Here is a 17,346-nt window from a genome sequence, read left to right on the forward strand (position 1 = left end):
TTTTGGTATTATCTTTTATATTATTGGCTAGCTTACCTTCATATTTCATCTTTTCTCTCCTTACGGCTTTTTTAGTTGCCTTCTGTTGCATCTTTAAAAAATGTTTCTCAATCCTCTAATGTCTGACTAAATTTTGCTATATCACAGGCCCTCTCTTTAGCTTTTATGCTATATTTGACTTCCTTGTCAGCCATGGTTGCCTCATCTTCCCTTCAGAATACTACTTCATCTTTGGAATGCATCTACCCTGCACCTTCTGAATTGCTCCCAGAAACTCCAGCCATTGCTGCTTTGCTGTCATCCCTGCTAGTGTTCCCTTCCAATGAACTTTGTCTAGCTCCCCTCTCATGCTTCTATAATTCCCCATAATATTGACACATCTGATTTTATGTTCTTCCTCTCAAACTGCAGTGAATTCTATCATATTATGGCACTGTTTCCTAAGGGTTCATTTACCTTAAACTCCCTATTCAAATTTGGTTAATTACAGAACACCTAATCCAGAATCACTGTTGCCCTAGTGGGCTTAACCATAAGTGGCTCTAAATAGACATCTTGTAGGGATTTTCCAAATTCTTTCTCTTCAGATCCAGGACAACATGATTTCCACAATCTCCCTGCATATTGAGATCCCCCATGACTATCATTGTAATTTGCATCCCATATCCTGGCTACTTGGAGGACTGGTTACAACACCCATCAGGGTTTTTTTACCCTTTGTTTCTTAACTCTACCAACGAGTATTATGCATCTTCTGATCCAACTACCTCATCCTCAGCCCTATGATTCCGATTCCCATCCACCTGCCTAATTAGTTTAAACTATCCCCAACATCTCTCGCCAACCTGCATGCAAGGATATTGGTCCCTCTCAGGTTCAGGTGTAACCTGTCCCTTCCCCAGAAAAGACTCCAATGATCCAGAAATCTGAAACCGTGCCCCTGCACCAATTCCTTAGCCACATATTCATCTGCCAAATCATCTTACTCTTACCTTCACTGGCGCGTGGCATGGCAGCAATATCCCGTTTTCCAGTTTTCTACCTCACTCCCTATTCTCTCTTCAGGATCTCCACCCTTTTTATCCATGTCAATATGTACCAAGACTTCCGGCTACTCACCTTCACCCTTGAGAAAGCCATGGACCCGATCCAAGACATCCCTGACCCTGGCACCTGACAGGCAAAATACCATCCAGGTATCTCTTTCACATCCACAGAATCTCCTGTCTGTCCCCAAAACTAAGGAATCCCCTATCATGACTGCATTCCTCTTCTAAGTCACAGAGCCAAACTCAGTGCCAAAGACCTGCTTGCTATGGTTTCTCCCCAGTAGATCAAACCACAACACCTCGCTCCCCCCCCTCCCCCGCCACCGTCCTTCCCCCAAAAGAATCCAAAGTGGTATACTTATTGTTGAGGGGAATGGTCACAGTGGTACTTTGTACTGGCTGCCCGCTTCTCTTCCTTCTCCTGACAGTCACCCCGTTATCTGCCTCCTGCAACCTAGGGGTGACTATTTCCCTGTGCCTCCTGTCTATCACCTCCTTATTCTCCCAGATGGGCCACAGGTTATCAGGCTGCAGCTTGTGCACATTGTGCAGATGTAGTTATCAGGGAAGTTTGCACATCTCACAGAAGAAACATACCACTACCTCTGGACCCGTTCTTGGTGTACTCACTATGTACTAACAGAAAAAAACAAGCTTACTAAGAACTCCACCTGTTTTAAGGGGAACATGAGGGGGAACTCTTCACTTAGAGGGTAGCACGACTTATCAACAGAAGTGGTGGATTTGGGTTCGCTGTCAACATTCCAGAGAAATTTGGAGAGCTACATGGATGGGAGGGGCATGGAGGGCTAAGGTCCACGTGCAGGTCAATGGGACTAAGCAGGTTTTGCACAGACTAGATGGGCTGAAGGGCCTGTTTCTGTGCTCTAGTGCTCTGTGACTCTATGACCAATGTCTTACATAACTTCAAACTAACTAATTGAAACAATGGTAATGAAAATAAGCCTAGCTTTCTGTTGAGTTAAAGCAGAAAGGACATTCAGCCTTAAAATCATGCACCACTCCATTCTCATCTAAGGCTCCAACACACATTTAAAAGCAAGGCATCGAGAGGTCATGACACCAACAACGCTCTGATACTGAACTTCCTTGAGTTTTTCCAGGAAAACTGTTCATTTGCAGCTGCAACCACCCACACCCAGTCTCCAACCCACTGATTGATTAGTTATAACAGCTAACTCAGCGTTGACCACACAGCTTGAAGAGGAATTAAAATTCACACCCCATGCATTGCAGAACAATAGAGTCAGTCGACCCACCACATAGCTCAAGCGTCAAAGTCATATCCCTGTGACTAAAGTGTTCTTGTATATCACTTGTTTCAATGATTCATAAAACCCTTCAGTAATGTTGAGATAACGTGAAAGACATGCATGTGTTCAGCCATTGTTTCACAACGCAGTGGGAGTACAGAACAGCTGTTACTTGTAGCCAGTGCTGTGCTAACACTATATATTCACTGATTTCCATTGTACCTTGAATATCCCTCCAACAGTTGTGTCAGCCTGGAATAGGTGAGCCGCGATTCCTGCACGCTAATTATGAAGGGCAAGCCGATGTTTTCCGCTCTGCATTGGTTTTTGTGATCTGACCAATGATTCATTTGACAAGTCCTGTGGGAGGGGGAAAAAAGAAAGAATTACTCCCATAAATTTATATTAAAAGTACATTCATTATCACAGGACAGCAATTCTTCATCTTCAAATAATTAGAATACTTCACAGGTCCTGCTTTATTCGGAAGGACAGAACTACAGGCCATTAAGCCAGAAAGAGAGCAAAGGAGATTTTACGAGGATGTTGCAGGGACTCAAGAGACTGAGTTATAGAGGGGCTGAGGAGGCAGCGAATGAATCATGATCTTTCAGAGGAGCACAGAAAGGGTAAACACATATACTCTCCAGGGGTTGGGAATCAAGAACTAGAGGGCCATAGGTTTAAAGTGAGAGGTGAGAGAATTAATTAAAACCTCAGTGGCAAATGTACATAGAAGCTGCCAGAGGAAATGGTTGATACATGTGTATTAATAACATTTAAATACATTTTGAGAGGTACATTTACACGATAGGAAGGATTTAGAGGGATAAGACCAGAAAACGTAGGAGCAGATTTAGTCCATTTGGTCCACCTAGTCTGCTCCACCATTCGATCATGGCTGATTTATTTTTCCTCTCAACCTCAATCTTCTGCCTTCACCCCATGACATTTGATGCCTTTACTAATAAAGAACCCATCAACCTCCACAGGAGGATGATGGATGATGTCACAGGCTCCAGCAGTTAAAGAGCCTCTTGCTATTCCACTGTGGACTGTCAGACTGTCACCTCACTCTATTCTCCAATGAAATACGGCAAACCCGGCTCACAGCTGTGTACATGGGAAGGAAGGACCAACTCACTGGTTGCAGTAGGCAACTCGGTAGCAGCTAGTGCAACGACGCAGCTTCTCCTCCGGCTGTTGTGGCTTCTGGCAGGCAGCACACTTGTTGATCGAGATGTTTGGGATTAACAACCTCTGCAGACAAACAAAGCATGAAGTTACTTGTGTCCCAGCATCACGGCACAGGTAATGCAGTCAGCAAGCTCACATACAGCCAGTGTGTCCCTGGTTCATTTTGAGACAAACGATAACCACGTTGAAATCAATTGCATCTGTCTTCAGGAGATAGAGAAGAGCTCTCTCTCTGCTTTGGAGCTTAGGTAACCTCTACTGTCATTCCATCAGAAGAGGGAACATAGAAAAGCTCTGCAGAAGCAACAACTGGTGACTCCTACCTGTTGTACTTGCAACTCGACTACTCTCTCCTTTGTAAGGTCTTGAGACAGCACCTCAAAGCAGAAGAGTGTATCACTGGGGGACACTGTATCCAGGGACTGAGATGCCAGAAATAGTCGCTGGAATCTATTTCTCACAACCTACAGGAGGAAAGCGCCAAACAAGAGTGATAGAGCTGTCAGTAGCAAAGAAACCTGCAGCATTGAGATTTGTACAGTATATCAACATGATATTGCTCAAATTGTTAAACCACCTTAGTACACTTGAGTTACTTCACCAATTTCTTCATTTTGGCCTGAAGCAGTGAACAGACAGTGGAAGAAAAAGGAGAAGAGTATACGGCCCTTTAGCCCAGAACGATGGTCAACCTTTTAATCTACTCTGAGATTCAACTAACTCTTCCCTTCCTCATAGTCTTTCATCCATTTGCCTATCTAAGAGTTTCTTAAATGTCATCAGTATACCTGCCTCTATCACCACCCCTGGTAGCATGTTCCATGCACCCACCGAACTGTTAAAAAAAAACTATCTCTATTCATTAATTAATTCATTAATGCATTGACCTGAATATCAATAATAAATTGGAATTACTTCATGAATTTTTTGATGTTGTTCTGAAACCTGGATCAGGCAGTGCAAGAGAAACTCCTTCGCACTTTCAAATTAATTTTAGGGTGTCAGAATTTATAATTTAAATTTAAAGCTCTTCTAAGACTGGAAATTATTGCTGGGTCAGCTGATAGTCAGTGTACATCTATAAAGAGAAGTGTGAGGCACCACACGTGGGGAGGTGCAATAATGCAAGGGAACGTATGACAAACGCAATAGTAGCGAGAGTTGCTGAAGAACAATAGCACCTTGGAATAACATCCAACACACATCAAAGTTGCTGGTGAACGCAGCAGGCCAGGCAGCATCTCTAGGAAGAGGTACAGTCGACGCTTCGCCAGGGTCTCGGTCTGAAACGTCGACTGTGCCTCTTCCTGGAGATGCTGCCTGGCCTGCTGCGTTCACCAGCAACTTTTATGTGTGTTGCTTGAAATTCCAGCATCTGCAGATTTCCTTGTGTTGCAATAACATCCACTGATTCATCCAGGTCAGGTAAATAAAGGTAGTTAAGAAAATATTTCTGTATAAGCAAAAACATAGACGGTTCAGTAGCATAGTAGTTAGCACAATGATTTTCAGCGCCAGCGATCACCAGTGTTCAATTCCCTCCATTGACTGTCAGGAGTTTGTATGTTCTCCTCACGACAATGTGAGTTTTCTCTGAGTGCTCTGGTTTCCTCCCATACTTCAAAGTGGGTTAGTAAGTTGTGGGTATGCTATGTTGGTGCCAGAAGCACGGCAACACTTGGAGGCTGCCCAGCATAATCCTTGCTGATTTGATTTGACACAAGCTATGCACTTCACCGTATGTTTCAATGTACACTTAAAGCTAATCTTTAATAAATCTTTGAATACACAATCAGGGAGGCTGTTCTAGAAAAGCATATACTGGAATGTTCATCACACTTCTGCATAAGTACTATGTACAGTCTAATCACCAAATTACAGGAAACACGCCGTTACACCAGGGCTTGGGTTAGAAGAGTGTAGCTATAAAGACCGACTAGATAAGCTAATTGTTTACCCGGGAACAAGGGAAGCTGAGAGTTCACTGAGTTGCATAATTGAGGGGCCTCACAGACAGTTGGAAGAATCACTTACGTTACAGAATTATATAAAATGTGTATTAATTTAAGTTTGGTAATTTATATGTCCTTGCCTTGTGCTGCTTTTATGGCATGAATGAATTGAATTGACTTTATTTCTTACATCCTTCTTCACATACATGAGGAGTAAAAATCTTTGTTACATCTCTGTCTGAATGGGCAATCGTAGTAATTTATAATGAATACAACAGTCAATGTAATATAGGGTACACTCAAATCAGGTGGAAGAAGCTGCCCTGGAGCCTGTTGGTCCTGGCTTTAGTTGCAGTACCGTTTCCCGGATGGTAGCAGCTGGAACAGTTTGTGGTTGGGGTGACTCGAGTCCCCAGTGATCCTACGGGCCCTTTTTACACACCAGTCTTTGTAAATGTCCTGAATCATGGGAAGTTCACAACTACAGATGCGCTAGGCTGTCCGCACCACTCTCTGAAGAGTCCTGCGATTAAGGGAGGTACAGTTCTCATACCAGACAGTGATGCAACCAGTCAGGATGCTCTCAATTGGGCCCCTGTAGAAAGTTCTTATGATTTGGGGGCTCATACCAAACATCCTCAACTGCTTGAGGTGAAAGAGGCGCTGTTGTGCCTTTTCCACCACACAGCTGGTGTGTACAGACCATGTGAGGTCCTTGGTGATGTGAAAGCCGAGGAACTTAAAACTGATGTCAATAGGGGTTAGCCTGTCTCCATTCCTCATGTAGTCTACAACCAGCTCCTTTGTTTTTGCGACATTGAGGGAGGGGTTATTTTCTTGACACCACTGTGTCAGAGAGATGACTTCTTCCCTGTAGGCCATCTTGTTATTGTTTCTTTTAAATATAATTTTTATTGAGTTTTCAAAAAGAATACATGAAAAGATAAAATCTACCCTCCCCCCTCCCCTTAACCCTCCCCCCCCCATATATATAGTCCTACCTAAAAGGAAAGAAAGAGAAAAAAAGAAAAGAACCGCCTGGGTGTTGGAAAGTTTCCACATGCTCCATGGGATTCAAAATAAATTTGGTATAATTATTCGTTACTTTCCCCAAGGGACCAAGGTCTTTATCGGAGCACTTAAATATGCCATCCTATCTTTTGTAAGTAAGGGCGCCAAATATTCAAAAATGTTACATATTTATCTCTTAAATTATAAGTAATTTTTTCGAATGGAATAGAACTAGCCATTTCATTATTCCAACGATCCATACTTAAATACGAATCAGATTTCCAAGTAACTGCTATAGTCTTCTTAGCCACTGCCAATGCAATTTTTATAAATTCTTTCTGATATTTATTCAATTTAAGTTTCGGTTTTATCCCTTCAATATCACCTAATAGAAATAATACAGGGTTATGTGGAAGTTGAGTTCCAGTAATTTGTTCCAATAAGACTCTTAAATTTATCCAAAAGGGTTGAATTTTAAAACAAGACCAAGTAGAATGTAAAAAAGTACCAATTTCTTGATTACACCAAAAACATTTATCAGATAGATTTGAATTTAATCTATTTATTTTTTGTGGTGTAATATATAATTGGTGTAAAAATTATATTGTACTAATCTAAGTTGAACATTTATTGTATTTGTCATACTGTCAAGACAGAGTCTTGACCAATTTGTTTCATCAATATTAATATTCAAATCTGTTTCCCATTTTTGCTTTGACTTATGAGTTCCTTGTTTAATTGTCTGTTCTTGAATCAAATTATACATACAAGAAATAAATTTTTAAATTTTCCCTTTTTGAATTAAAATTTCAATTTCGTTAAGTTTTGGCAAAAACATTGCTTGACCCAGCTTACCTTTTAAGTAAGCCCTTAATTGAAAGTAACTAAAGAAAGTATTATTAGATATTTTATATTTATCCTTTAATTGTTCAAATAACATCAATATACCTCGTTCAAAACAATCTCCTATAAACTTAATCCCTTTTTGGTACCAATTATATTAAAAGTTGATTGTCCATTGTAAAAGGAATAAGTCTGTTTTGAAACAAAGGTCTCCTTGCTAATAGAGATTTCTGTGTTTCATTATCATCATTTATCTTATTCCATAAATCAATCAAATGTGTTAATATAGGAGATTCTTTCTTTTCCCGTATCCATTTAGATTCCCATTTATATATAAAATCTTCAGGTCTATTTTCTCCTATCTTATCTAGTTCTATTTTAATCCATGCTGGTTTTTGATCATCGAAGAAAGATGCAATAAATCTAAGTTGATTTGCTTTATAATAGTTTTTAAAGTTTGGAAGTTGTAACCCTCCTAACCCAAATTTACATGTCAATTTTTCCAATGATATTCTTGACATTTTACCTTTCCAAAGAAATTTTCTCACACATTTATTTAACTCTTGAAAAAATTTCTGTGGCAATTGTATTGGTAATGTTTGAAACAAATACTGTAATCTAGGAAATATATTCATTTTTACAACATTGACTCTACCTACTAATGTTATTGGTAGTATCATCCATTTGTCAAAATCTTCTTGAATTTTTTTCAACAGTGGTAAATAATTAAACTTATATAAATTCTTTACATCATTATCAAGTCTTATACCTAAATACTTTATACCATTTACCGGCCATCTAAATTGGGTTACTAATCGACATTGACTATAGTCTCCTTTAGTAAGAGGTAAAATTTCACTTTTATCCCAATTTATTTTGTAACCTGATACCTTCCCATATTCATCCAATCTAGAAGATAGTTTATGTAACGAATGTTGTGGGTTTGTTAAATAGATCAAAACATCATCGGCAAAAAGATTAATTTTATATTCCTCCTGATTAACTCTAAAACCCATAATACCTGGATCAATTCTGATTAGTTCTGCTAATGGCTCTATCGCCAGTACAAATAAAGCAGGTGATAAAGGACAACCTTGTCTAGTTGACCTTTTTAACTGGAATGGTGTTGAAATTTGAGAATTTGTCACTACTTTAGCTTTAGGGTTAGAATTTAAAGTTTTAATCCAATTTATAAAAGACGTTCCTAACCCATATTTTTCTAATACTTTAAATAAAAATCCCATTCTAATCTATCAAATGCTTTTTCTGTATCCAAAGCTACTACTATACTCTTCTCATCCCTTTTTTGTGCCAAATGAATTATACTGAGTAGCCGGGTTACATTATCTGCCAATTGTCTATTTTTAATAAATCCTGTTTGATCCATATGTATTAATTTTGGTAAATATTTAGATAATTTATTTAATAAAATTTTTGCTATTATTTTATAATCCGTATTCAATAAAGAAATAGGCCTGTGTGATGTTGGTTTCATAGGGTCTCTGTCTTTTTTTGGCAATACTATTAGAATCGCTGTTGAAAAAGATTCTGGAAGTTTATGTATTTTTTCTGCTTGACGTATTAGTTCCATAAAAAGAGGAAATAATAAATCTTTAAATTTTTTATAAAATTCAGGTGGAAAACCATCTTCTCCTGGAGATTTATTACTTTGGAGTGATCCTAAAGCTTCTTCAACTTCTTTTAATGTAAAAGGCATATCTAATCCCTTCCGTTCTTCCAAATTCAATTTTGGAACAGAAATTTGTGATAAAAACCTTTCTATCTCATTAACATCATTTTGGGATTCTGATTGATATAATTCATATAATGATATAATTCATATATTGATATAATTCTGATTGATATAATATTTCAAGAGGTTTATAAGATATTTTATTTGCCCTTGTTCTAATTGCATTTATTGTTTTGGAAGCTTGTTCTGTTTTCAACTGCCAGGCAAGAATTTTATGTGCTCTCTCACCTAACTCATAATACCTTTGTTTAGTTCTTATAATTGCTTTTTCCGCTCTATATGTCTGAAGCGTATTATATTGTAACTTCTTATTAACAAGTTGTCTTTGTTTTTCTTCTGACATATATCTTTGAGATTCTTTTTCTATTTTTGTAATCTCTTTTTCCAATTGATCTAGTTCTGCCACATATTCTTTCTTAATTTTAGACATATAACTTATTATCTGGCCCCTAAGATATGCTTTCATCGTATCCCATAATATAAATTTATCATCCACTGAATGAAAATTTGTATCCAAAAAAAAATTGAATCTGCTTTTTCATAAAATCACAGAAATCTTGACGTTTTAATAATGTTGAATTAAATCTCCATCTATAAGCCACTTCTTCCTTATCAGCCATTATTATTGTCATCAATAAAGGGGAATGATCTGATAACATTCTTGCTTTATATTCCATATTTTTCACTCTGTGTTGAATATGCATTGATAATAGAAACAAATCTATCCTTGAGTAAGTTTTATGTCTATGGGAGTAGAACGAATAGTCTCTTTCTTTAGGATTGATTCTTCTCCATATATCAATCAAATTTAAATCTTTCATCAATGATAAAGTTAAATTTACTACCTTCGATTTTATAACAGCCTTGGTTGATCTATCTAAGACTGGGTATAAGCAAAAATTAAAGTCTCCTCCAATTAATATTTTTTCATGTGCATCCGCCAAATTCAGAAAAGCTTCTTGTATGAATTTTGCATCATTTTCGTTTGGTGCATAAATATTCATAAAAGTCCATAATTCAGAAAAAAGTTGACAATGTATAACCACATATCTCCCCGCAGAATCAGTTATTACATTTTGTATTCTAATTGGTAACGTTTTATTGATCAAAATTGCTACTCCCCTCGCTTTTGAATTAAATGAAGCCGCAACAACACTTCCCACCCAATCTCTCTTTAGTTTCTGATGTTCTGTTTCTGTTAGGTGCGTTTCCTGTAAAAAAGCTAAATCTATCTTCATTTTTTTAATATGTGTTAGATTCTTTTTCTTTTCACTGGTCCATTAAGCCCATTAACATTAAAACTCAAAAAATTCAATAAATTAGTCATTATTCTTAACAAAATTACTCCAATCTAAAACATTACTTATCTTCTCAACTCTCATAGTTCCTTGGGGAATCTCTTTAAACTTCACCATGTTGCTATGTGTTTCCCTCCCAACCTTCCAGGCAAAAAGAAAAGATAGAAAGAATACAAAAAAAAAACAAAATACCCCCCTACTAATGTTGTGAATGAAAAGATACACAACACTACCCCCCTCCATTTTACGGGTCGTGGCTAAAGCCACGCTTGCACACATGATTAGCGTAGCAATCGATCAGTGCTTCTTCCAGCTCCCTCACAACAAAAAAAAATTATATATATAGGCAAAATTAATGTTACTATTCCCAACTAATATTCCTCCAGTTTTAACCTTTCTTACCCCCCTCGTATAATTAATGATATATTTATACATTCATCCAGCTTCAAAAATCCAACAAGTCCATTCTTTAACCCAATCTTCACCTTCAACCTATCTCGCTCCCCTGGATTTGTTCTTGTACCTGGTGAATATTCAGAGAATCTCGCACAAACTGCTCTGCTTTCTGGTAGTCATCAAAAAATCTTTTTTCTCCACCAGGCAAAAAAATCTTCAAGGTTGCAGGATAACGCAGTATAAATTGATAACCATGATCCCATAGGGTTTTTTTCCACTGGATTAAATTTCTTCCTTCTCTTCAAAAGTTCATAACTTATATCAGGGTGGAAAAAAACTTTGTTCCCTTTAATTATCAATGGCCCTTTTCTATCCTTGGCAGCTCGAGCAGCTGCCTGTAGAATCCTTTCCTTGTCTTGAAATCTTAAGAATTTTATTAAAATCGATCGTGGATATTGGTCATCTTTTGGTTTTGGTCTTAGAGCTCTATGTGCCCGCTCAATTTCAATTGGTCGAACCTCCTCTTCCATTTGCAAAACATCCGGGATCCATTTTTGAAAAAATTCTATTGGTTTTTCTCCCTCCGTACCTTCTTTAAGACCAACAATTTTAATATTATTATGTCTACTGAAATTTTCCAACATGTCCACTTTCTCCAAGAGTCGATTTCTTTCCGAGTTCCAGACAAGCAAATCATTTTCTGTTTTTTCCACTCTACCATTCATATGCCGCATTGCTCTTTCCATCTTTTGAAGCTTCTTATCCATTTTGTCCTGTCTTTCCATAACTTTATTATAGCACATCTTCATATCTCTAAGCTCTTCTCTTACTTTTCTTAGTTCAGCCGTTAATTGCAATATAGCCTCTCTTATGTCTCTATTATCTCCTTTACTTCCAATCGCTTCCAATTCTTCCTCCTCTTCTTCATCTGTGTTCTCTGCAGAATCCAGTTCTGACTCTGAGTCATTTTCAATTGCAGTGGCTGTCGGTTCTTGTAGTTTGCGTTGTGTCGATTTGCGCATGCGCATTTCCGGTGCCTTCTTCGAAGAACCCGTTACCACCGCCATTGCTCCCTGTTCTACCGAAGGAGATCCAACCTGAGTCCGAGGCTCCATCGCTGCAGTAGGCCCTTTTTTCTTCCCCTCTCGCAGCTGCTTCGCAACAGCAGACTTCTTTTGTTGCGGTTTAGGAGGCATATCGTAAAATAGTCTTACAAAGTTTATAAATAGTTTTCAGAAAATATTTATTAACTTTGTTTTGTTTAAATGGTACTTTACTGATTTGTTGCGGGAGAGCTGGATTTACACGTCTCAATCCCACGTCATCACGTGACGCCCCCATCTTGTTATTGTTTGAGACAAGGCCAATCAATGTAGTGTTGTCTGCAAATTTAATTAGCAGATTGGAGCTGTGGGTGACAACACAGTCATGGGTATACAGGGAGTAAAGGTGGGGGTGGGGGAACAGTACAGCCCTGAGGTGCACCTGTGTTGAGGGACAGAGGTGAGGGAGCCCAGGTCTTGCCACCTGCCAGTAATCTGACAGGAAGTCTAGGAGCCAGTTACACAAGACAGGGTCAAGGCCGAGGTCTCTGAGCTTCTTGTTGAGCCTGGATGGAACTATGGTGTTGAATGCTGAACTGTAGTCCAAGAACAGCATTCTCACATAAGCATCCTTCTTCTCCAGAAACAAACTTATTAACAGAAACATGAGCAACCAAGAAGTAAAAGTCAAAAGTAACTGGCTTTCTCCAAAGGCTTGGTGGGAATCTGGAAAACACTGGCTGAAAAGGAAGTGGCAGAAACTCTAATCATATTTACAATGTAGTTAAATCTTGGACCACATTTGGGAGTATTGTGTGTAGTTCTGGTTGCCTTGCTATAGGAAGGATATGGAAGCTTTAGAGAGGGTGCAGAGGAGATTTACCAAGATGCTCCGTAGACTGCAGAGCATAGGCTGGGCGAGCTGCAGCTTTCCTCTTATAGAGAAGGAAAATGAGAGGCCTCTTGATAGAAGTGTATGACTAGATAAGAGAAAAAGAATGGATAGCCAAAGGCTTTTTCCCCAGGATGGAAATGGCTAATATAGGGGCTAAGTTTTGAAGTTGATTAGAGGAAAGTATAAGGAGAATGTCAGAGGTAAGTTTTTTAAAAAAAAACATTAGTGAGTGTGTGGAAGTAGAAGGGATGGAGGTAGAAGCAGATACACTGGCGACATTGACGAGGCTCTTAAGTAAGTACATGGATGAAAGAAAAATGGAGGGCTATGTGGGAGAGAAGGGTTAGATTGATCGTAGAGTAGGTTATAAGGTCAGCACAACATTGTGGACTAAAGGGCTGTGCTGCAGCATTGTATTAAAGAGCTATGATGGGCAAGGCTATAGAGCTGATACTGAAAGGTTACTGCCTCTGTTGCAAGTTTTCTATGAGTTAAGGCAGCTGGATACGGGTCACAACCAGCCACGATCTTACTGAACAGGCTCAAGGGCAGAATGGGCCATTGTACTACTATATTAAGAAAGAGTGCCAGCAGCTTAATCAATCTCAGAAATTGCATTTGATGCCCAGCTCACATCTCAGTTTTCATTCATAAGCACACATTTTCCAAGCTGAAATCATTTGTCGACCTTCAGGATCAGAAACATCAGCTCCATTTGCCTTTAGTTTGCTCAGGGAAACATACAAAGGAAAAGCCTCACTTGTGGTCTTCTTGAAGGTAGACAATACTATAGGGGTCAAAATCCACTGTAGTCCCTCTTGGCCAGCGTCCAATGGACCTACAGAGGTATGAATAGGTGACGCAGAATATTCCCAGTTCACTAGATCAGATGGTAATATTTTTAGGAAAGTATATCCCAATGGAACATGTATTTAAAATTATAAAGATATTAAATTGAATTGTCTGGCATTTGTTGGAAGCTTGTGTATGTTTTCTCAAGCTGCATGGGTACAGAAGAGATTCATGAAAATGTTAGTGAGACTGTAGGGGCTGAGTTATAAGGAGAGGCAGGAAAGGCTGGGACTTCTTTCCTAGGAGTGGGGAAAACTGGGGGAAGATAAGGTCATAGAGCTTTTTTAACCCCTAGAATCTAAAACCAGAGGTACACGTGTTGGCCGGAAGAAACTACAATCAATGAACAGGAATGGTGGTGCCCATTTTGTGAACTGTTTGATGAAGCAATTCTTGCTGTGGGATAACTTAATCAGAGCAATTGAACTTGGGCACAAGGAGTTTCTGTTAATGATCTGCAAAACCTGAGGCCATTCTCAGATAAGAAACGTGTTTATTGTGTAAAATGATAGGTTTGTAGAAGTAATCTCATCATCTGGTTTGAGTGTCTGGATGGCCAGGTTCGAGTCAGTCAGAGTTGAAGAGAACTAAGTAAGTCACCTTAGGCACAAAGTTGAAGGCAGAGCCCTAAAAATAATACTGCTTGTAGCACTGGCTACATCCAATGAGAATTTGACACAGATCAGACAGATGATTGAGGCAACAAAATTGAAACATCATAGGATTGACCTTGTAAAGTATGGATCTGTTGTTTACGCATGCGCATTCTTCTTCTTCTCTCGCTGCAATGTGAATACACTAGTTAAAGCCATCTCGTGTGCGTGCTTTTATTGAATCGATATGTAGTTGTGCGCAGACACAACAAATTGGCGACATGTATGAAACTAAATGTCACCAACTGCACTGACAGTTATGGGACAAACCAACAAGAGTTAAATAGCATGAGAAAGCCGAAGGACCCGTGAATAACAGTGAAAGACACGCTGAATTTAAAGTGAAAGTAATGTGGCAATGTCTTCAGTCAGGAAAGTTGGCAAATTTGACAGAACTAATTTAGGCTGGGAGTCATATTATCAAGAGGATGGAACTGTATTGTAACGCGAACAATGTGGAGGAGCAAAATAAAGCCGCTACACTTCTTAACTTAATGGGCCCAAGAACGTACAGTCTCTTATGCAACTTAGTAGCCCCTGCAAAGTCAGCAAGACAGTCAAATGAAATTATTACAAGATTACAAAATCACTTGAGCCCTAAACCGATGGTAATAGCTGAGAGATTTAGATTTTACAAAAGGAACCAGTTAAAAGATGAAAGCATTTCTGAATGCATTGCAGAAATACGCAAACTTTCCCAGTACTGTGACTTTAGAGATGGAGTTTCTGATGCATTAAGAGACAGGCTTGTATGTGGTACGCATAGTCAAAGCACTGAAATGAGGCTATTATCCGAAAGAAACCCAACCTCAGAATGGGCATTAACCATTGCAATATCATTAGAGACTGTAGAAAAGGATGCAAAGCTACAGAAGAGGAGGTTAGAATGTCAAATGCACAAAACGTCTCTGAATTGTGCAAAAAGCCAAAGATGTTATCAATGTGGCAAATCCTCCCATGATGCAAATGACTGTTGTTCAAAGAAAAGTCTGCAGAAAGTGTCACAGTCAAGGTCACAGAGATAATCCGTAAGGCAGACAAAAAGCACAACTGGGTGAAAAGTCTGATACACAAAACTAAGCAAATGCATAAAGTTACTGAATGTAAAACAGAATCAGACAACATACAGTCTGACAAAGGTGAACTGTCATGCCTAGAAGTGCATAACTAGATCACAATAGATGATCTGGATTACAATAGACGTGCCCAGTGTAAAACTGAAAATGGAGCAGGGTCAGCTTTGTCCATAATTCCAGAGGCTGACTACAACAGACCCTAAGATACCATTGGGGAAGACCTCAGTAATGCTAAAGACTTACACAGGTAAAAAAGTGTCTCCCAAAGGCAAACTGAAAGTAAATGGAGGCCAAGCACAATGTATTGAAAAGTGGATGGCCAGCACTTCTGGGATGTGAATGGTTGAGAAAAATCCAACTAGACTGGCACTCAATCAAAGCTCTCAGTGTGACATCAACAGGAAACGGCAGCCCAAATGGTAGCACTGACCAGAGACTGGCACAGCTGCTAATGCTAGTGAGGAGGTGATTGAGAAGGGGATTGGTAAACTCACAGGCATGAAGGCCAGAATTGAACTGGATGACACAGCAACACCAAGATTCCGTAAAGCTCATCCAGTGTCTTATATCAGGGATCCTCAACCTTTTTTGCACCGCAGACCAGTTTAATATTGACAATATTCTTGCGGACTGGCCAACCGGGGGTGGTGGTGGGGGTGGCGGGGCTAGGTTTGCCAATTGGTTACCCTGAGAAAGACTACCATGGCCATGAAGCCTTGTGCATGCGCGCATATATTACGTGCACATGCGTGTACGTACTGATTTTTTTCTACGAATCATTTTTGGCGATTCTGCTCAGTGAAACTACACTGTACATAATTATAAACAACAGGAATTCTGCAGATGCTGGAAATTCAAGCAACACACATCAAAGTTGCTGTACATAATTATTTCTACTTTATAAAGGCTGTGTACTTATCATATCATTCCTGCTTTTACTATATATTAGTGTTATTTTAGGTTTTATGTGTTATTTGGTATGATTTGGTAGGTTATTGTTTGGGTCTAGGAACGTTCAAAAATTGTTCCCATATAAATTAATGGTAATTGCTTCTTCGCTTTACGCCATTTTGGCACGAAAGGTTTCACAGGAATGCTCTGCCTTAGCGGGGGAAATACGGGACCAGGGCCCGTATGGGACAAACCAATTTAGCCTAATATATGGGATGTCCCGGCTAATAAGGGACAGTTGGCAACCCTGGGGGGGGGAATGTTAATCACGACCGGAACATAGGTGATAAGTCAACTATGTCACTTATAAGTGGCTAATACACTTAATTTCGTTTCTAAAAGGGTTTATCTAGCGAAGTTAATATTAAACACACAGCGCATATTTTCCTCACATGAATATAGTGATATGTCAATTATAAGTCACTTATAAGTCAATAGCATCATAACATTTTATGTAACGTTTGGATATTAAACACATATCGCATATTTTCCTCGTATGAATATATGAAATCATTGCAACACACATCATTGGGAGCCCTGGGCTTGTTTCCCTGCAACAAGATGATCCCATTGAGGGGTGATGGAAGACAGCAATACTCGAAGGGGGTTCCTTATGTTCAGTCAATTCCGCAATTTAGTTTTCGTCGCATTCATTGCAGAAAGCTCCGCTTCGCAGAGATATGTTGGAATGGAAGCAACGTTTTCAGTGCTTTCGTGGCTATCTCAGGATATTTAGCCTTGACTTTGATCCAGAATGCCGGCAGAGATGATATGTCAAACATACTTTTCAGCCCGCTGTCATTTACAAGCTCGAGAAGTTGATCTTCCCGCACTGACATGGATGATGCGTGTGTAATGACCTCGCATGCGTTCAAATTCAACAGTGGGCGTGACAGGGAATGAGGAAAGGTGCAGCTGACTTGTATCGTTTCATATTGCCAAATCATATCGTTTCCTCGCGGCCCAGTAGCACATGCTTTGCGGCCTGGTGGTTGGGGACCACTGCCTTAAGGTGGATGCTGATGCAGAGCTTGGAGGCGTCTGCAATTCTCTCCAAGGTTGACTGGAGTGATTGAGCCATGCCCAATGTCCTGGTGATCAAG

The 17,346-nt window shown here is 39.3% G+C and overlaps 1 protein-coding gene across 7 annotated transcripts in view; it reads right to left on the minus strand.

The window, feature by feature from the left end:
• Positions 1–17,346, minus strand: part of usp19 (ubiquitin specific peptidase 19) — a 218,843-nt gene that overhangs the window by 44,739 nt on the left and 156,758 nt on the right. For all 7 annotated transcript variants that reach the window (XM_072280210.1, XM_072280211.1, XM_072280213.1 and 4 more), the window contains 3 exons: positions 3,844–3,984; positions 3,468–3,583; positions 2,546–2,683 (listed from right to left, as the gene is read on the minus strand). In XM_072280210.1, coding sequence (XP_072136311.1) covers positions 2,546–2,683; positions 3,468–3,583; positions 3,844–3,984 — 395 coding nt within the window. The remainder of the gene's footprint in view (positions 1–2,545; positions 2,684–3,467; positions 3,584–3,843; positions 3,985–17,346) is intronic.

This window comes from Mobula birostris, chromosome 16, assembly GCF_030028105.1.
Source record: "Mobula birostris isolate sMobBir1 chromosome 16, sMobBir1.hap1, whole genome shotgun sequence".
NCBI lineage: Eukaryota > Metazoa > Chordata > Chondrichthyes > Myliobatiformes > Myliobatidae > Mobula > Mobula birostris.